This window comes from Hakea prostrata, chromosome 3 (assembly GCF_041222555.1).
Source record: "Hakea prostrata isolate BN-2017 chromosome 3, UWA_Hpros_2, whole genome shotgun sequence".
Taxonomy (NCBI): Eukaryota; Viridiplantae; Streptophyta; class Magnoliopsida; order Proteales; family Proteaceae; genus Hakea; species Hakea prostrata.
The window spans coordinates 16211857-16233623 of NC_142602.1; the positions used below are offsets into that span (position 1 = coordinate 16211857).

The 21767-nt window shown below is 37.6% G+C and overlaps 2 protein-coding genes across 3 annotated transcripts; both read left to right on the top strand.

The window, feature by feature from the left end:
- The first annotated feature begins 1110 nt into the window (after positions 1-1110).
- Positions 1111-7551, top strand: LOC149021190 (translocase of chloroplast 34-like). Of its 2 annotated transcripts, XR_016172295.1 has the most exons (10): positions 1111-1240; positions 1827-1933; positions 2049-2156; positions 2280-2404; positions 2602-2866; positions 3556-3624; positions 4425-4586; positions 4731-4853; positions 5108-5440; positions 7474-7551. XR_016172295.1 is itself a non-coding variant. In XM_089149459.1 (8 exons), the coding sequence occupies exons 2-8, from the start codon at positions 1835-1837 to the stop codon at positions 4839-4841; spliced, it is 939 nt and encodes a 312-aa protein (XP_089005585.1). In that variant the 5' UTR covers positions 1111-1240; positions 1827-1834; the 3' UTR covers positions 4842-5088. The 2 variants fall into 2 exon arrangements, 1 of the variants encoding a protein (XP_089005585.1); XM_089149459.1 differs by lacking the exons at positions 5108-5440; positions 7474-7551 and having other exon boundaries at positions 4731-5088.
- On the top strand, positions 7352-21612 carry SDG37 (SET domain group 37). The gene is made up of 15 exons (XM_089149458.1): positions 7352-7385; positions 7474-7575; positions 8791-8936; positions 9964-10098; positions 11696-11750; positions 11876-11994; positions 12182-12270; positions 12387-12468; positions 12587-12691; positions 12816-12906; positions 13000-13119; positions 13806-13912; positions 14198-14267; positions 20896-20959; positions 21341-21612. Exons 1-15 carry the CDS (start codon positions 7364-7366, stop codon positions 21504-21506), a joined length of 1473 nt encoding a protein of 490 aa, XP_089005584.1. The 5' UTR covers positions 7352-7363; the 3' UTR covers positions 21507-21612.
- Positions 21613-21767: the final 155 nt, after the last annotated feature.

The window sequence follows — 21767 nt, forward strand, 5'->3', positions numbered from 1 at the left end:
CTCACAGAAAATGTCAACTAGTAAATGTGGTTCCACTTGGTAAAAGGCAAAGCCATAGGGCATTTGGAGAGGAGCATCTTTACCTACCTATATATGAAAAATGGAATTTTTTTGGGGTAGATTATGAAAAATTTGATTATCTGTTACGATTAGGGTTTAAGCACAAGGTTGCTTAAAGCATTACACCTTGTGTATCTATATTGGAATACCCAGACCGTTGCTTGCAGCAGTATTTATAGACCAACACTAGGTTCTACGGTTAGTTGGACTCTCCCACAAGGCCCATTACACCGTCAGATAGTAAATGATCCGATGGATCTATATTAGAACATATGTTGGGTATAACTCAAATACATCAACTATATTTGAGTATGATTCAAATACCTCAACATTATCTACATGATAAACTCATAACTATATTCATAATATATATATTTTTCCCATATGAGAAGGACTCTTAAGAAGTATACAAATCCTTTGTGTCCAGTTTGTCTAATTGCTAGATGAAAGACATTTTGTGCCCCCCCCCTCCCTCCCCTCTTTTTCCTCCTCTTCTTTTTCCCCCTTTTTTTTCTTTTCTCCCGGAGTTTTCAAATATCTAGAGATTTCAAATCTATGGGTTATGGTTATAATGTTGGTGTGGATGGTGGCCAACTAGCCGTTTTGGCGCACCCCCCCCCCTGTGGGTGCTCGATCTCTTTCCCTGCCGGTTCATCTTGGATTCTGTACCAACGCCCTTAAATATTTGACGGTCCGTCGGATTCATAACGTACTTTAAATATTTGATGGTCCAGCTCTTTGTGCGTCTAAGTATCATTGAAACAACTAGATCGAGAAATAATCTAACAAATTTGATGAGTACAACACCCTCTAGATTGGTCATTTTGCATCAATGGATTTAGTCTGGGTAAGATTGGCATAGAATTTGATACACAAACGAAATATTTGTAATAAGAAAACTGAGAAAATGATAAAAGTAGGGGGGTATATGAATTTTTCTCAGTAGGAAAATGGACTTAATTGAAAATAGAAAAAAGCTCGGGGTCTAGTTAAAACACATGAGAATTTGGTCTCTAAAACGAGCTTCGTCGTTGAATGACCGTGGTCTAAAATTGGCTGCGTGAGAAATAGAATATTTCTGTGAAACAAATTCGAAAACGATAAGGCCTTTGACGTGCTGTAGAGCGAGTTGTAGAATCTTGGATAAACCGTTCTTCGCTTTTAGAAGGATTTCTCTCTGGTAAGGAACTAAACGAGATTAATGGGTACCACTCCGACAACTCTGTTTGTTCCTTGTAATTTTCATTTAATCTAGTATAGCAAAGAGTCATGGATATGCTTCATTTTAAGATGGTTTGTTGTCCAGTAATGGGCATTGCACCTAGGGTTTAGGGTTTCTGGGTCCTCCATTGTTCAAAACTTGAGCTGTTTTATGTTGAATGTGGAGATTAATGGAGTTTTTTTTACTAAATCCAATATATTTGTGAATATGAAGCTTTGCAAGCAAGTTTCTGTGAACTCTTTTTTTGTTTTTTGATATGTACTTCTGGGTCCGTTCTGGGTGATGTCTCTCGCTGTGATTTATGTTGGCTTAATTTGGTCCATTTTATGTGGGAATTCTGTGATTTTTTTTTCTTTCAGAGATTGTGTCATCATTGGTTGAGTTCTTCAGTTAACTGGACAAAATGAAAATTCCTGTTCTAGGTTACCGTTCTTTGATCAAGTTCACATTATCTTGTATGGTCATTCGTTATATATATCTCACTAACTGGCGTATTTGATGTTACCTTGTTTGTTCTTTTTGTGGATTTTGGGTGGTTAAAAAGGGAGCACAATGGCGTCCCAGACAATCCGTGAATGGACTGGTATTCAACAATTCCCTCCTGCCACTCAGACAAAGTTGCTTGAACTGTTGGGGAAATTGAAGCAAGAGGTTTGGTTCTTTTATTCTACGTGAGGAAATAATTCCCCCCCCCCCCTTCTTTTATTTCAAATATTCAATTGATAACTGCTGTTATTTTTATTCTCTCAATTGTGATATCTTTTAGAATGTGAGCACCTTAACAATCCTTGTAATGGGGAAAGGTGGTGTTGGGAAGTCTTCAACAGTGAACTCCATCATAGGAGAACGGGTTGTTACAGTGAGTGCATTTCAGGTCTGTCATGTGGATTCCTTTTGTAAAACTCTTATGTGATTTATCTTTATGAAAAAACCATAAAAAAATTACGGTGTTATTCAGATGTCTAGTTTTTTAATGGGTTTTCAATTGTCTTTGTAGTCAGAGGTACCAAGACCAGTAATGGTGTCACGCTCTAGGGCAGGGTTTACGCTGAACATCATTGACACTCCAGGCCTCGTCGAAGGGGGATACGTCAATGACCATGCTCTTGATATCATAAAACGGTTGGTGTCACCATAGAAATCAAACTTCAGTTGTGTTACTCTTTCAAGTCTTTTTTGCCCCATTTTTCATGTTTTTGCTTCAATAAGATGAATCATTAAATGGGAGATTGTGTTGTGGTGAGAAGGCATTTTTTTTATCCAGTCTCTCTTTGTTTTGTTGATTTTGACTTTGATTCATGTGTTGTTGATCAATGCAGGTTCCTTTTGAACAAGACAATTGATGTTCTGCTCTATGTGGATAGGCTGGATGCTTATAGAGTTGACAATTTGGACAGGCAGATTATTAAAGCAATCACTGATAGTTTTGGTAAAAGAATATGGAGTAGAGGTTTGATTGTCCTCACACATGCTCAGCTCACGCCACCAGATGGAATTAGTTATGATGACTTCTTCACTAGAAGATCAGAAGCTCTTCTAAAAGTTGTCCGTTTAGGTGCTCGTTTAAAAAAACAGGACGTCCAGGTACCATGTTTCTAAATCTTTAAAATTTTAGTTCATAATTCTTGGTTTTCAAAAAATACTCTTTCTCTGGGACAGCTGTGGCCCAGGTACTATTTCTTGTTTTTTCAAACTCTCTGATCTTTGGTGATAATGTGAAAGGTCACCTTGCCATTGAGTGATGTTTTGAAGAAGTGGAGAAATCGGATGCACAACAGTTTCCTACTTTTCTCTTGCTGAAAACCATTTATGCATGACATTTCCGGATTGTATCTATCAATGAAATGCTCAATCTTTGTTGCGCACAACTAAATATGTTTCTGATATTTCAGGTCCTACTTGGCTGATAAATATCAGACATTGAGGATAGAGTTTAACAGGACAGGACTGAGAACAATGCCTCAACTCTAACCCAGCCCAGCCCAGCCCAGCCCAGCCCAATTCCACCCTAGGATTTCAACTTCAGGGTAGCCCAGTGGCCTGGAATTCTAGCCTGGGCGTATAAACATTGTGCAGGTTTTGGTTGCATTTGAGTTTTCTTAATATAAGTATTGCCAAGTCAGGATCATCAGAGCTTTTCGTTTAGTTGCTTATTTTGTGTGCATAATTTATTGAAAAAGTTGGTTCTTCTAAGTTCTGAACTGTTATATCATTTATCCTGAACTCTAGTTGCACTGATACATTTTATTACCCATTTTCTGTTGATGTTTCAGGGGCTTGCGGTTCCAGTTGTTTTGGTTGAAAACAGTGGGAGGTGCAATACAAATGATGCCAATGAGAAGGTAGTCTTCTTCTCTACATTTGTTGTGTTGTATTGTGAATAATGACGATGATGGTGAGGTGGTTGTTAATGTTGTTGGTATTGGTCATGCTAACTTCTCACAAGGGGATGAAAATTTGATCCTTTTTATGTTCAGAGACACATGGCAAATGACTGATGGAAAACAGAGAAGTATAAACTCTACTTTTCTTTGCAAAATGAATTTCAGCTGCTGCTCATGAAGGGATTCCTGTGCCATACACACTTTTATTGTGCTACATGGACAAGGGTTGTGGCAATTCCAACTATTGACTAAGAATGGCATGGCTTGGATTTGCCACATATCAAATGTCAGAGCTTAGTTCAGTTACATATGCTTCATTTATTTGCATGCATCCCATGTATGTCTGTCCAAGTGTTCTAGTACTCTGCACTCTCCCATGCTTCCTGGTTTTTTAAAGCTCCATTTTGCCACTTTGCAAACTCCATTGTGCTGTTTAGTTATGTGAGCAGGGGACCTTGGGTTCTACCTTTTTACAACTGGGGGCCCAACTAAGTTGCCATGGTACATTTTCCTCCTTTTTTTTTTTTTTTTTGGGGGGGGGGGGGCACATGGAGGCCTTCCTAGGTGGGGGCTGCCCAGGAAACTAAGCTCAACAATCGTTATGTTGATCAAAATGATCTTACAATTACTCAGATTTCAAAAATTCAATTCACTCCACACTAGGAGGGAATGGTTCATAGTTTGTTTATTTTATCTTGTACCCTACATTGATCTAATGAGGAGATAGAAACTGAAATCTTGCTTTGATTTGGACCCAGGTTCTTCCAAATGGCACTGCTTGGATACCAAACTTGGTAAACACTATCACCGTAGTTGTTTCAAATGGGAGTGAAGCAGTTTTGGTGGACAAGAAGTTAATTGAAGGACCCAATCCTAATGATAGGGGAAAGCTGTGGATTCCATTGATTTTGGCTTTCCAAGTAAAACTTACCACTGACTTGATCTTCTCTTTTGTTTGTACATTTGGGGGTTGGGGATTGTGGTTCTGGTCTTGCTCTTGCTCTTGCTCTTGGTACTTTACTAGATTCAAGTATTGTTACAGTCTTGTCATTGCTTTGTTGCAGTATTTCTTTGTTGTTAAACGTATTCAACGGGCGATCAAGCAGGATATTGCAAAGGAGAGTAAGCCCTTGTGGGAGCTGCGGGATATGGGCAGGTCCAACCGCCAGTTTTGATTCTACAGTCATGTATATCCTCCTCAATGCTGTTGACTTGTTTGTCTTTTGATCCAGCAACTTTTTGTCCTTCAATTCTATTGTTTGTTCTTCAGGATTAGGATTTCTTACCTTATTACCATCAGCACACCTCTCCAGAATGGATTCTAGAATGAGATTTGAGATTAACCCAACGGAGTTCTTGACTTCAACTTGGTGTATTCTTTTCATTTGAATGATCGGTTGTCTTATTGATTGTGTTTTTCTCTTGTTGCTTGTCTCCACAGATCCTTTTCTGAAACAATATTTGGGGGAAAGACGAAAATCACTTGGTCTAAATTGCGTTAGATAAGAATGAGCAACTTGCTCGGGGAGATTTGAGTGGTTAATAACTTGTTACATCTTGCACATCTACATTGACCGTTTAGGCAGATCAAAGCCTTCCGATGAGATTGTTCTTTTGGTTGAGAAGAGGGCGATTTGAGTGGGTTAACTACTTGCCCCTCTACAACCCCCAAGTCTCATTCAACATACGCAAGTTTTAGGGTGGAAGCACCCAGACCGAGATGATCGAGCTCGGTACATATACGATCATAACATACATGGCTAGAACAACTGAGGTATGATTTGTCCTTTGCTATCATGGTCTGGATAGATGATGTTTGTGTTCGATTTCTTTACCCCTTCATACCTTTAAGGTCTGTATAGATCGATGTTTGAAATCTCTGGATTCACAAATGGGAGATTTTTACCCGTTTGGTTGTGTGAACCTCTAGATTCATGAAATCTAGAGATTCACATTTTTACACTAAAACGTGAGAGATTTATGGGGGAAATCACCCACCACTATCAAAGCGTAAAGATTTGAACCATAATTCAAAAAATATTTTTTTAGGATAAATCTAGAAATTTCATTCCAAAAATTCAAACTAACCAAACAGTTAATTTTACAAACCATGACTCTAGAGATTTGAAGTCTATAGATTTGAAATCTCTAAATTTTAAATCTACAGACTCAAGTAACCAACCAGGCCCTAAGATATTTATGATTAAAAACTATGAGGAAGCTTACCCAGAAAGAGCACCCCAGTGCACTAGGGTTTCGTTACTCTAGGATCTGTGCTTCAGCAGAGAGGCCTGTAGAGCCTGTTTCCGAGTATCAGATTAGAATTAAAGGAGTTGCGAGATCACAACTTCTTGTGTCAATTGATACTAGAGCAAATTGTTTAGGAACGCCAAAATAGAGGCCTTGAAGTATTTACATCTCACTTTATGTTTGAAAAAACACAGGAACCTTGAAATTGAATTTTCATTGGACACATTAATGTTTGTCATGAAAATCGTTAAATCATTTTTTTTTTCAATTTAAAAATATCCTTATCAAAATATGAGGGGAAAAAAAAAAAAGAAGGTAATTTAATGGTTTTTAGTGACAAATTAGATTAATGTGTTCAATGAAAATTTAATTTGAGGTATTTGTTTTTTTTAAACATAAAGTGGGGGTGTCGTCTTCAAGGCTTCTATTTTAGAGTGACAGTGCAATTTGCTCTTGATTATGTGGTTAAAGTGAATAATTCATTACAAGTTTCTTTTCTAGGCTTCATGCTTAAAGGAAATATTATCATACGGACAACGTTCAAAGTGGGGTCGATAGGTCTAATCCATTCCCCAAATTGATTCAAAGAAAATTTCTGCTATGTTAGCATTTTCATTGTGGAGCTTATGAGAAAATAATAGGGGAATGGAGTCTTTGATCATGGCAAGAAAAACAATGAAAAAAAGTTAGTTGGGATTTATTTGTTGGGGGTGTTAGGGAGAAAATGAAATGATCTTCAATTGAAAAGACAAGGATAAGGGACAATAAGGATGGTCTTCAACCGGTGGTGGTCGATGCAAGAGGATTACCGGGACACACCTTTGCCTAGTAGGAGCAGAGGGTTAGTCATAAGGTAGCATTGTCCAAAAGGAGGAAATGATATGGTTTTGACTATTTTTGTAAACCAAAACTTGATTTTATTCATTTTTGTCCATTGAAACATTGGGTGGCTAGGTTTGTAAGAGAGAACCTAAAAGTGGCTAATCAAGTAATTTTTTTTCGATATTTTTGGGTTAAAAGAAAAAATATATTGCTTGTTAAAGATGATAGTCCTAGGTGAGAACCCCAAAGAAAAACAAGTAATAATTTTATACCACTAATGGGCACCTTGATTAAATTCTAGGGGTAGATTTTACATAAAATTTAAATATAAGACATGATTCTGTGGTTCTTAGAATATTCAAACTCTTGATCTTATATTTTTGAGGCATTGATCTTTTGCTGACTAAGCAACCTTTTATGGTGATAAAACAAAATCTTCTAATTTTTATCATAAAAAGAAAAAAAAAAAAAAATCTTCTTTCCATCGACCTACCCTCATTGGTCTGGAAGAAGTCCAGCAGCCCTAAGGATGTTCAGGCCCAAGAGCCGGCTGGACCGGGAAAATGGGTTACTTCTCGGACCTAAGATGATCTAGGCGTTTCTTCGGATCACTACAACTCTGGTTATGAAAAAGAAGAAAAAAAAAGGTACACTTTTTATGATGTAGAAGTAGAACTGAGCCGGATTTGAGCATGTGAGTTCAACTTGCAGAACTCAACGTTATTTGTTGTTTAGGTATGGAGGATTTGCAGAGTGCCCTCTCGGTTCTGGGGTTAACTGTCACTAAACACCCAGAGAAAGGTCGTTGTCTCGTCTCTACTAGAGACTTCTCACCAGGTTATTTTCCCTTCCTTCCTCATTCTTGTTTGCTGATATCTGTTTATGCGAGTAATCAAACGGTGAACAAGCTTTGCTTCCATTGAAGAATATTGAACTGAGCATTGGTTCGGAGTTCAAATTGAAATCTTTTAGTATAAAATTTATTTTTTTCTAGCAACAGTAATCTGGATTCTCTAAATGCATAGTTTTCGAATAGCTTTGAGTCTCTGGTTACCAGTGTAGATTTCGAGCGTAATTGTAGTAGGGACGGCCATCCAAGCACACAGTTGTCATCCCTCAGCGCTTGTCTGTGCTGTTGTTCTTTTTTTCTTAATCACTGTGATTATTGCGACGAGTATAACCAAAGTGAAATTTGGTCTCATTGTTTCCCACTTTCTTGAGGAGAACATTGGGATATGGTATCTGGCTGGGATGAGAAGACGATAAATTATTAACGTTTCTTATTGTTGAAGACATGTGAAAGCTTGGTATGCTAAGTTGCTAACTATTGGCTGGGGTGAGAGTAGGATAAAATATCAACATTTGTTATAGCTGAAAAATAGCGAAAGCTTAGTATGCTTGCCCTATGAACTCGAAGGCTATGTTGTACATTTATGCGAATAGAAATTTTCCATATGTTGCATCTTACCTGGAACTACTTTTCGAGGGGTCTCTGTGTATTACTTAAGATGGATGCATGTGCACTGTGATGGATGTCTTACTGTATTTTGGCTATGAATTGCAACACTTGAGTAGAAGTCTTTTATGATAGAAGGATCAAAGAGCGAGAGAGAGGGAGGTTTTTGACAGTTGAAACATCTACGAGTAGGGATACCTTCATCTTGGAGAAACTAGAACTTGAATGATATAAGATATTTGACTATAGTTTTACTCAAAGAAGGCCAAGAAAAACTGGGGGTAACTGAAATACTTTCTGTCCCTCATTCCTGAAAATAAAGTAGGAAAGATGTGAAGGTCGTTGACTCTTTACCTCATTTAAGACTATTTTAACTCTTTTCACATGGTAGAGAGGGGTGAGGGTATTTAAATTGTTTTTAAAGTTGCATATAACATGAAATGCTTGATATATATTGAATCTCAATCATGGTAAACTGGGGAATCTCATGGCATCTTGTTCTAATATTGGGCACAAGTATTGTATGTTACTAAAATTTTTGAAACATTTTCAGTGGTTCCTTCATTTGTACATCTAATATTTCTTTTATTCTATAGGTGACGTGATAATAAGCCAAGAGCCTTATGTGTCTGTACCAAGTAACTCTTCAGGTGAAGTAAAATGTGATGGCTGCTTTACATCAAGCAACCTAAAAAAATGCTCAGCATGTCAGGTTGTCTGGTACTGTGGCAGCATGTGCCAGGTACATCAAGGACTCATGGGTGGTCATTTCATGAAATAATTTTGTCTATTTCCTTTTTACACTTGTCTACATATGTTTGTGCCTTTGGTTTATTATCAGGAATGATTTTTAAAATTTTTTTTATTGTTTACATGATTAATTCTTTGCTAGTCATTTTTGTAATTCATGTCAGAATTAAATTTTTTTATGCAAGGGAAGATATAATGTTGACTATTGGTTCTCTGATGTAAGCATGAAGTTGAAAGAGGAATTAGGTTAACATTTTGTTGGTGTAGCTTAGGGATGTGATGTGGTTAACATTTTTGTTGGTGTAGCTTAGGGATGTGATGTGGTAGCACTTGACTGGCTGGATCAGTATGACTGAGGTTGGAATCCTGTACCTAGGCAGAACTGGTCCAACCTGACTTTTTCTTTTGAATCCAACAAGGGTTGGGAAGTAGTTTAGTTATTCTTCATGTCTTTATCATTTTGTGTATTGGACGCTTACAAATATGCTAGTCTAGTTCTACATAATAATATCCTTGACTCCTCAATTCAGTATGTTCACCAAGGGTGCTCCCACTCCATGTAACAAATATTTTTATCTGCAGTGATCACTTGTCAGTATTTGATAACTAAATGTCCCTTTAGGGTGACTGGAGGTTTATCCAAACAATCCCTTGCATTCAGTTTGGAAGCTTATTTTGTTCTTGTTGCAAGATAAAACAGATGAAAGTGAAGCAACAAAGGAAGGCTGACAGAGAGAGGTTGTAATTTTAGGTTCGTTCCTTAAGGACCAGCAATTTTAGTAATTGCCATTTTAGAGAAATGGAATTGATTTGTACTGTTCTCTTTTGATTCAAGTGCTGTTAGTATACTGTGCTTATTTGAGTGGGTTTATTGGTGTGGTACTAAGCAGATTATTCTAATGCTAGCACACGATTAATTTCGAAGTCTCCATTTGGCCTTTTTTTGGCACATAGAACTTCTGAGCTTATGAAACTTCTCTTTTCAGATTTATTAGCTTGTTACATTCTATTGTTTGCAGAAATTGGAGTGGAGGTTGCACCGTCTTGAATGCCAAGCTATTTCAGGACTCAGTAAAAATAGACGAAAGTCTGTTACACCCTCCATACGTTTAATGATAAGACTCTACCTTAAGAGAAAATTGCAAAGTGAGCAGGTACTTTTTTCTTACACTGTGAAGCTATTGTGTCCTTACTTTAATTGTTCTTTGTAACAAGTACAAGGGGAAGAAATTCATGCATGGGAGTTTATGTCCCATCAACAATCCATAATTTGGGTTAGCATTTTTAAGGGGCGTGGCATGGCGCAATAGTGAGTGGACCACAGTTGTAGTGTGAGGTCAAGGCATCGAAACAGCCTCTCAGCATAAATTGCTGGGTTAAGTCATTGTTTTCATAGTTGCCCCTAAGCGAAGAAGCCATGATGCTTCAAGGTCCCAAGTCTGATAGAAATTGAGCTTCTATTTAAGTATGGGGTTCACATTTCGACTTCACTCTTCTGATTTTTTTCCCCTTAAATTATATTATGAGGTCTAGACTGGGTCCCAAATAGAAGTGTGGAAGATCTTATCTTGGCTAACTAAATTGTTTAATAAGAATATGAGCACAAAGAAACTTCCGGATGAATGAGAAGCACTGGACTACTGGAGTTCCCATGTACAAAAATGAATTTGAATATCTGTGATAAGTACACAGGCATAAAGCAAATGGGTCATATGATGTAAGTTATGGTTGAGAAGGGAAACTACTACTCAGAAAACAGACTTGTTTTTATGTTAGAAAGATCCAGTGGAAGATATTCTTCCTGCATAGGAGGCTCATGAAAGGATATAGAGAAAATCTTCATATGGTCTTTTGTTTACCTATAAAAAGCCTATGATAGAGCCCTTAGTGAGTTGATCTGGCAAATATTGAAGAGGAGAGAGCATCTTGTAAATATGCAGGCACACTATGATGTATGTCTGGAATGTTGGGCACTTAAGGAGAGTCATTTGAATGAAAAAAAAGGTCCACACCCAGTACACCAATCTCTTGCGTTTAGTAGGGTTTTGGGGAGGTTCATATAGATGAACTAAATGTTGCAAAGGTGAGGATTTTGTGATGGATGTGTGAGTAGAGGTAAGGAATGACCTATTGGAGCTGAGGTTTGTACTAGTCCTTATTCGTGATAAGTTATCGGAGAGTTGTGTGAGGTGGCATGATCATGTCTAATGGAAGGCCTTGGGATGCTGCATTATGGACGAGTGATTTGATTCAGACTGAAGGGACTAAAAGAGCCAGGTCAGGCCCTAGACTAACCAAGGGAAAGTGGTGAGGAGAGACATGCACAACTAAATTGTCGTATCATGTATGATGGGATGCCTAAGTCCAATGGAGGCCTTGTGATGCTTCATTGTGGATGAGTAATTTGCTTCAGCTTGAAGGGACCAAATAAGCTAGGGCAGGCCTAGACTAACCATGGGAGAAGTGGTGAGGAAAGACATGCACAACTAAATCCATGTATCACATAGGATTCTAAGTAGAGCCTGATTGGAAGGAAAGTATCCATGTGGCAGCCTCCATTTAGTTGGGATCAGGCTATGTTGTTTCTTGGGTTGTTGTTATTATGTATGTTTGTTGCGAGATCCTAGATGCAAGGTGTTCCATTTATTTTGTGTAGATTTTTATTTTTCTAAATTTCATTTACATTGATAGCTTTTGTAGCAATAACCTGTATTTTGCATAGTGAAGCATTTATGATTTTCTATACTTCAGGTTATTCCAGCGACTGCCACAGATAACTACAACTTGGTGGAGGCATTGGTGTCTCGTATCCTAGTTTGTTGGCTTAATTCATTTTCTTTTGGTCAATAATGTATTTGTTCTGTATTACTTTCTGGCCAATTTTTTACTTTTTGTGTTGAATGTTTGATTTGACGGTTGACTTTCTTCAAGACATCTCCGATATTGATGAGAATAAGCTAGTTCTGTATGCACAGATGGCTAACCTTGTCAACTTGATACTTCAGTTGCCAGATATCAACATAAAAGAGATTGCTGAAAATTTTTCCAGGGTACATTGTTGAAGTACATTTTAGAGCATATGTCCTTGGTGCAAGTATCCATTTTGTTTCTTCTGTACATATTTTCTTGCTTTATAAGTTAGCTGAGATATCTTTAATTAGGAATATCTCTACTTTAAATTCCAGTGCATATTTAACTCTCCTAACCAACACCAAAACACCCCTGAAAAAATTGCAGCTTGCATGTAATGCCCATACGATCTGTGACAGTGAACTAAGGCCAATGGGGACAGGATTGTATCCTGTAATTTCTATCATTAACCACAGGTAAATTTTTTCCCCCTTTAACATTGTCAATATCTCATTCTGATATTCATCCAAAAACAATATCTCATTATGAATCTTCGATTCTGTTGACTTTGTGAGTGGTTATTGTGTTGTAGCTGCTTGCCAAATTCGGTGTTGGTATTTGAAGGAAAGCAAGCAGTTATTCGTGCCATGGAGCCTATTCCCAAGGGCACAGAGGTACTATGTTCTCTCAGTTTTTATATAGCATTTCGAATTAACTCCCCCCCCCCCCCCTCCTCTTTTTTCTTTTATAAATTTTGAGAATTTCTTTGTTTTAAAGTAGGTTGTATTGTAGGTTTTGATAAGTTACATAGAAACTGCTGGAAGTACTGCAACTCGACTTACGGCTCTCAAAGAGCAATACCTTTTCACGTGCACATGTTCCCGTTGCATAAAAGTGGTACCATGTTGATTGGGTTTCTTAAGATCATTTTATTGTGATCCTGTAGTATCTTGTACTTAAGTATTTGCGCTGCTCTTAGACTATGATACCTGGGAACTAATTAGATTCTGATATATTGAAGGGCCTCGATGATGACATTCAAGAAAGTGCAATTCTGGAAGGATATAGATGCAAAGAGGATAAGTGCAATGGTTTCTTGCTTCGTGATTTAGGCATGTCATCAATAGTGTTGCAGTGCCTTGCTCATCTTCTTTTGTTTCTCTCTGTTGCTAAGTATTATATTATCTTCACCACCAATTATGCAGATGGAAATTCATTCAGATGTCAACAATGTGGACTAGTTAGAAAAAAGGAAGAGATAGAGCAGATCACAAGTGAAATAAAGTTACTTTCAGAAAAGGCTTCGACATCTCTATCCTCTGGTAGTATCCTTGATCAAATGATGCAGATAAATATTACAGCAAGCATATAATGGCAAGACTAGAAGAACTAGGCCCATACTGTGGTCCAGGCCAGACTGAGCTAGTGGTCTGGGTGTTTGCTGGTCTACTGAAGTTCAGGATTAGTTGGGGTTGTATGGAGTTTCTGTTTTGAATCTTTAGAAATAAAGATATCTTTCGTTTATTTTCTTTTGCACAATGGTCCTACTTTATGCAAGGATTCTTTTAGTTACTTTCCATCTTCTGTTGTGAGTGCTACAACCACCTATTACTTTTGAGGGTCCATTTCGCCTCTATCCACATAATTTTTTATGGATGAATAAGTTTGGTTTTTTGCATGCTTTTAGTGAGATGCAGTTGCAACGTGATTGCATGGTCAGTGTGATCTTCCTTATTTACCTAGAGAGCAGAATAAAAAGAAAATGACCTTTTCTTCGTGCTTCAATGATTCAGCATCCTTGGGCATCAAGTGAATTTAATTGTTATTATTAGAGTTTCAGGTCATGTAGAATTGTCATTCACATATCTGAACGTTTCAGGAACTTTTGCATCTGTAAAAAGTTAAGGCAAAATTTTATCTAACAATAAATGTTTGCATATGTAAAAGGTAAAAATAAAATTTATTCTTACAAAAAATGTCACGAGATATTGATCCTTGACAGAAAAATCAGATTATGAGGAAGCCTGTGCTTTGTATAAGATGATTGAGAAGCTCCAACTGAAATTGTGCAATTCACTTTCAATCAATTTGATGCGCACACGAGAAGCCCTCTTGAAGGTGCAACTTGTTACTTCTTCTCCCTCTATTCCCTCCCTCGTTCTTCTTCTTCTTTTTATTATTTTTTATTTTATTTTAATATGATTTTTTTCATGGCATTGAAATTCAATAGAAGGAAGCTAATGGATACTTTGCATGTTACTTTGTTTCATTCCTTCCTCCCCACCCTCTTTGACTATTAAACTGATTTTCTCTGTTAGCATTATAGTAAGGGAATCATGTTCTAATGTTGTTTCTCTTTGTATAGTATATATGACTTTAATGCTTATGTATTTCTCCTTTCAGATTTTGATGGAGCTGAAATATTGGAGAGAAGCACTAGCATATTGCAAACTGACCATTCCTGTATATCGAAGTATGCAAGCTTTTAACTTATTGCGAATAACTAAGCTATAACCTATTATTATTTTTATGGTTTCTCAATGGATTGGCAATTAAGATTCTGTGTTTTCTTCATTTCACATGTTCTTATGTACTCATTTTATTCAATTGCATTAGGCATACAATTTCCAAAAGTTGCATTAATACTGTTGAAGCCTTACTAGATGTACGTTAACCTTCCAAATCCATGTTATAGCAGACTGTTGAGTTTGTGGTGCAAACCACAGGAGCCCTTTGATAGGTTATTCAAGCAGGTTTTTAGTGGTGATGCATAGTAAGTTAAGTAATCTTTGTTTTAATGGGAGACGTTTTCCTGTTATCAATCATGATGATCCCATGTTTTCTGTTTGAGATATTTGAGATTTGTGAAGTCAGGTTTCACATTTTTGAAAGGTTCTGTGAAGATGATTCTTTTCATTCCTTATGTTCTAGAAGTGCATCTTGAATTTGAGATGGTTGATTTACGGGCAAAGCCAGCACCTGATGAATGCACCAGCAATTATAATGATGTGGTGTGATGCTCTTATTATGCTCTGTGACTTGATTTGATCGCCCACAATGGAAATGGCATTGACTATTGGTGTTGTAGTTGTTTTCCCAACCTGTTTGAAGTGCTATGACCAATTATGCACCATGGTGATTGATAATGGTAGCTACACTACTGTTGTTTCTGAAGAAGTTGTTTGTAAGTTGGGATTGCAAGCAAAGCTACATCTAACCCCACACAAAGTTTTATGGGTGAAAATGAACCTCAGGGCTATTGGAAGGTGTTTTGTCACCTTTTTGTTGGTGCATTCCATTACATAGTGCATTTTGACATCCTTCCTTTGAAGGTTTGTCATATTCTTCTTGGTCAATCGTGGCTATTTGATAAGAAGGCACAAAATTTTGGTTGTGCAAATACCTACTCTTTCAAGCATGGCAATTAAAGCATAAAGTTTATTCCTACTAAGACCTTTCCCAAGATTAATCTCAAGAACATAGTGGGATGGTACTCCTCTAACAAGTTGTTTCAGATGGCCTCCTTGGCCCTTCTTCAGACTTGACTTTTCACTTGGTCTCCTTGATCCTTTTGCAAGCTCAACTGAGTCGAGTTCTTTGTAAAAGAGAAGAGTTGATGTAAATGCACTTGACTAATTGGTCATGTATGATTGGTGTTTTGGAAACCCAAATCCAGACAAGACCAGTCCAACAAGGGCTGGAGTTTAGTTTTTTTATTTTGGGGAGATTACGTAGGATTATCTTGGTAGTTTTTGTCTTTTAGATATAGCCTAGTTTGTTAGGTTCTTTTTGGTTCCTTTTAGATAGGTTTCTATTCTTATGCAAGGCTGTTTCCTATTTATTCATTGTGACTAGAATTCTGATGTTTTTGATTGATGAACTTTAGTAGTGAAGTTCTAGGTGTGTGTGAATGTAAGTTCTCCTTCCCCCTTCATCTTCCTATTCTTCTATTGTTCTCTCTGTGAAGCCACCATTGCATATCACTCCTTGGGTCTGTATCACTTGGGCTTCTAGAAACCCATCAGACTCATGTCATGAGAGCTTGTTTTTATAGCAAGTTCATTCTGTGTAGGAGAAATAAAGGTCCACTGATATATTGGCATCATATCTGAAGCACTTCAAGAAACTTTTATTTTGACAGCCATATCTCTAGCCTTTAAAATCCTTATACTCCTGTTGGATAATCTATGTGAAGTGTTATGACCTGTGGAAGATGGCTGTCATTTTGCCGAACATTTTGAAGTCTAGAACCTTGTTTTCCTGCATATTTTATTTCTTTGTTGGTCAAATTTTGATAGTGAATTTCATCTATGTACGAATATGGATTGTTGCAGTAGGCTTCAAATTCTATTCAAGATATTCATGAAGGTGTGCAATGATACATTCAGGTGGTTTTATATTCTTATTAATTTCTGAATAAGTCAGCAAGGAGCAGTACTTCTTTTGGAGAGAAAACTTAGGGATTCTTTGCATACATGTAGATGATAATCATCCTCTCTCTCTCTTCTGCATAATTCTTCTTGTTTGTCCTCAGGAACTAACTTATTACACCAAAGATTTCATGTCTACTTGTTTTGTGTGATACCTGTTGGATGCCTTAAACAAAAGGGAAAATCTTCGCTATATGATATATATTATATATATAACCCATGATTTAATGTGTATATCCTCAAATCCCTTAGAGCTGAGCTGGGATTAGCTCCAATTGGTGATTTAAGTAAAGAGGAAGTCGTGAGGTGACATGGCTATGTTCAAAGGAGACCTTGGGATGCTTCAGTTGTAAGGAGTGATTTGACTCAGATTGGAAGACTTAAAGAATCAGCAGCAAGCTTAATATAACGCTTGGAGAGGTCAAGACGAAAGACATGCATAGCTTAGGCCTTGTACCAAGTATGATTTTGAATGTAGCTGATTGGAGGGCAAGGATCCATGTACATTAAGTGGGACAAGGCTACATCACTATATCGTCTATAAGGTCAGAACCCCTTAGATGCGACAAACAAAAGGATACATTTTTCTCTCCAATCATCAATTTTATTGACAAAATCAACTTATTTTCCTTTCATTTACAAAGGGTTTAATGTTGAAGCTCCTTTGCACTATTTGTTCTTCCTGGTTTTATAATTTTACTACAATTTACTGTCAATGTCACCATGTGGAGCCATATCATATGCAAGATCTCTCTCCCTCTCTCTCTCTGACTCTTACACTCTGTCAAACAACAACAACAACAACAACAACAATAAGCCTTGTCCCAACTAAATGGGGTCGACTACATGGATTCTTGCCCTCCAATCAATTCTGTTTGAGGCCATGCTAGATACAAGGCCTAAGCTATACATATCCTTTCTCACCACTTCTCCTAAGGTTATCTTAGGTCTACCCCTAGCTCTTCTAGTTCCTTCAATATGGATTATATCACTTCTCCGTACATGAGCATTTATAGGTCTCCGTTGAACGTGGCCGTGCCACCTCAACGACTTTCTCTAGCTTATCACTTATGGGAGCAACTCCCGGACCAACTCTAATATGATCGTTTCTTATCTTATCCATCCTAGTTTTGCCACTCATCCATCTTAGCATCCTCATTTCTGCTCGAGTTTATCTATATGATTCTTTTTAACAGCCCAACACTTTGCATCGTACATCATAGCTGATCGAACAACGGTCCTATAAAATTTTCCTTTAAGCTTTAATGGAATACACCGATCACATAAGACCCCGGACGCACCTCTCCACTTCATCCACCCTATTTTTATTCTTTGGGAAACCTCATCTTCTAAATCACCTCTTTTACTTATCATTGAACCTAGGTACCTAAAACAATCACTCTGAGGAATCTCTTTATCGTCAAGTATCACCACCTCATCATCTGCCCAATCATGACTAAAGTTACAAACTAAATATTCTTTCTTCGATCTACTAAGTTTAAAGCCTCTTGATTCCAAAGCTAATCTCCATGATTAATCCCCACTTGGGTCTCATCAATCAACACAATATCATCCACAAAAAACATACACCAGGGGACCTCATCTTGAATGTCTTTGGTTAATTCATCCATTACCAGTGCAAATAGATATGGGCTTAAAGTTGACCCTTGATGTAGCCCAACTGTTATCAGGAATTCATTACTTTGTCCCCCCACTGTTCTAACACTAGTCAGCGAACCATCATACATATCCTTAACTATATCTATATATTTACTTGCAACACTTCTTTTCTCTAGTACTTGCCAAATTAACGCTCTGGGACTCTATCATAGCTTTTTCTAGTCAATAAATACCATATGAAGATCTTTCCTACATTCTCTATACCTTTCCATAAGTCTCCTAATTAAGTAAATAGTCTCCGTTGTAGATCTTCCCGGTATAAACCCAAATTGGTTCTCCGTGTGTAGTTAAGTGTCTCAAACGGGTTTCAATTACTCTCTCCCATAATTTCATCGTATGGCTCATCAGTTTAATGCCCCTATGGTTATTACAACTTTGAATATCTCCTTTATTTTTGTAGATTGGAACCACAACACTTCTCCTCCAATCATTTGGCATTTTCCCTGTGCTCATAATCTTATTAAACAACTTAGTCAACCAAACTAGTCCATGGGTTCCTAAGCTCTTCCATACTTCAATTGAGATTTCATCAGGACCTTGTGTCTTGCCGAGTTTCATCCTCCTTAAAGCTTCTTTTACTTCGGACATCGAAATTCTACGTATATAAGTTCGGACATTGGTGCCTTGGTGAAAAGTGTAATCGTTCGAAACATAAGTGCTTGAAGAATGCTCATTTAGTAAACTAGAGAAATAGGTTTCCCATCTTTTCTTAATATCCTCCTCACAAACTAATACTTTACCATCTCCATTTTTAATACATCTAACATGGTCAAGATCTCTACTCTTCCTATCCCTCATCTTAGCTATCTTATAAATAGATTTTCCCCCTTCCTTTGTGCCCAACTTCTTGTATAACTCTTCATACTTCCTTTCCCTTGCTTTTCTCGCAATTTTCTTAGCTTCATTTCTATCCAACCTATACCTTTGAAGATCCTCAACATCCTTAGTTCTTTGCCATGTCTTAAAACTAGCTTTTTTTATTCCTAATGGCAGCTTGAACCTCACTATCCCACCACCACGTCTCTCTATAAGAATGGATCTTTCCTTTTGATTCACCTAGAACATCTTTAGCCACCTTCTTAATACACATAGCCATCTCATTCCACATTGCAATGGTATCCCCTTTAAAATCCCATTTTCCTTGTTTGACTACTTCATTAACAAAGGATTTAGAGTACTCTCCTTTCAAATTCCACCACCTTATTCTGGGAAAGTTTACCTTGGACCTTTTATGTGTTCTTGGGACTAAGCACATATCCAAGACCACAAGTCTATGTTGTGCAGTTAAGCTTTCCCCGGGTATCACCTTGCAATCCTTGCACAACAATCTATCATCCTTCTAGTTAGGAAGAAATCTATTTGGCTTCTATGCTGTCCACTTTTGAAAGTAATTAAATGTTCATCTCTCTTTTTGAAGTAAGTATTTATAATAGATAGATCAAAAGCAGTAGCAAAATCCAAAATTGAAATCCCCTCCTCATTCCTTTCTCCAAAACCATATCCTCCAAACACTCTCATATCCTCTTTGATCTTTTTCCAATATGTCCATTTAAATCACCTCCTATGATAATCTTTTCTCCTTGACGAATTCCTTGCATTAATCCATCCATATTTCCCCAAAATTCTAGCTTTAGACTTTCATCTAATCCTACTTGAGGTGCATATGCACAAATTATATTTATGAACTCTTTCTCCATTACAAGCTTGATAGTAATAATCCTATCACCCACTCTTTTAACATCCACCACATCATTTCTTAAATCTTTATCCACTATTATACCCACTCCATTTTTATTTTTTTATCCCAGATACCAAAGTTTAAAGTCATCCAACTCTTTGGCTTTTTACCCCTCCTTCTAGTCTCTTGGATGCAAGTTACATTAATCCTTCTTCTCCTCATAACATCTATCAATTCTAAGCTCTTACCAGTTAAAGATCCTATGTTCCAAGATGCCAATCTAATCCTACGCTTATGGACTAGCTTCTCTACCCGCACTCGTCCACGGCGCAGGAACCCTTGCCTACTTATCACATCATCCGGGCGCCGATGCGACACGTTGCTTACAGGGGACGCCCTAGCTAACCCTTGCCCACTTATCACTACACCCGGGCCATAGTGTAGCGCGTCGCTTCTTTTGTCGGGGAATGCCCTAGCATAGCTTTTATCATATAAGGTCGAATCCATGAAAAAATGTTTGGCTAGATTTTTTCCGGTGCCAGCTGCTGACCTGACGCACCAACCCTCCTCCTTTACCTGGGCTTGGGACCGGTAGCAAAACACTGGCGAAGTTTCTTACACTCTGTTAAAGGACATTAAAATTGTTTCACATTCGAAAGATCAAAACAGGACAATGTGTCTTGTATGAGAGTCCTATTATATTTTTGAATACTATTCCCCCCCCCCCCTTTTCCTTTGAATGTCTGAGTTGTCATTTTTTACTGCATTTATTTTTATTCCCTTCAATTTATCATTCTTCATCTCTTCCTTAGAAAGGAAATGTGGTCCAAACTTTGGTCCAGGCACTGGGTGGTATTTACTGTGTGCTTTGTGTATGTGACTTGAGCTTTGGACTTTTAACTACTTATTGGAGTCTCTCTAACCATGCTTTGCACATTTCAATGTCAAAACATCACTCTTACATCCTCGTTTATCTTTCACTTGAAGTTTAGACGTATTGACCATCAGTCACAAGCCAGAATATGCTCGGAAAACTCTTTCTTCTTGTCCTGTTTTAAACATGTTTTATATTTTTAGAAGTGGATAATTGGTTGATCATGATTGGTCCGATGTACCTATGAGCCTTTTGTTTTTTGGCATTGCGTTGTCAAATGTGTTTAATAGCACTGCATGTGTGCAAATTCACAGATACAAACAAATAAAGCAACATCTTTTTAATATCTATGATGCTGAAGCTAAATATTCATTCTTGGTGTCTTTTTCGATGTATTGACTTTTATTTACCCCATTTTTTTAATCTTTTTTTGCTGCAGGAATATATCCACCTGTTCATCCTTTGCTTGGATTGCAACATTATACCAATGGGAAACTGGAATGGTAAAGTGCTCCATTTCCTGGCTTTGCCTATTTTCTCAATTTCACTTCTGCAGCTTTCTATGGAGCCCCTTTTGGAACGTCCTGTTCAAGAATCTCAGCTGCTAGACTCCCTTCATGAATCTAGAAGTGATTCAAAGTTTCTTATTTGCAACTGACAGATAACCTCCTAAATGATAGATGTTTATACAGGAATCTATTATTAATGTTTATTGCTTAGTAGTAGGCAGTTACCCCTTTCTTGAGTGAATGATTTTGACTACAAATTTAACTGATACTCATTTGCCCCCTCTAGGTGATATATTGTTTTCTTCTCTTTCTTGTTCGATTCCCTGCCATTTGGACTTGAACCAGAGTCGCTGATCTTTTTATTTTTTTTAACAGGTTACTTGGAGACACACAAAATGCTGTCAAATCATTGACCAAGGCAGCTGATATATTGCGCATTACTCATGGCAGAAGTACACCTTTCATGAAGGATCTCCTGACCAAACTGGAAGAAGCTCGTGCAGAAGCTGCTCACAAAATTTCTCCCAGTGAGCGGCAGTAAATACCATGGTACTGCCAAAATCTGTCTGTCTGGTGGGCTGTGTTTGAGAAACTGTATGGTTGCAGTTGCATTTATCATGTCCGTTGCAGTTTCCCCCCATTGATCCTCCTTTTATAAAAGAGGGCCTTTTTGAGCCCCTCTTTCAATTGAGGTTGTCTTTGCCTGAAGGTGTGGATAACGTTACTGATGGAGTTTCATGCATTGCAATATATTATGAGCACGGAGATATTGTTATTGATGGAGCTTCAAACATTGGTAAAC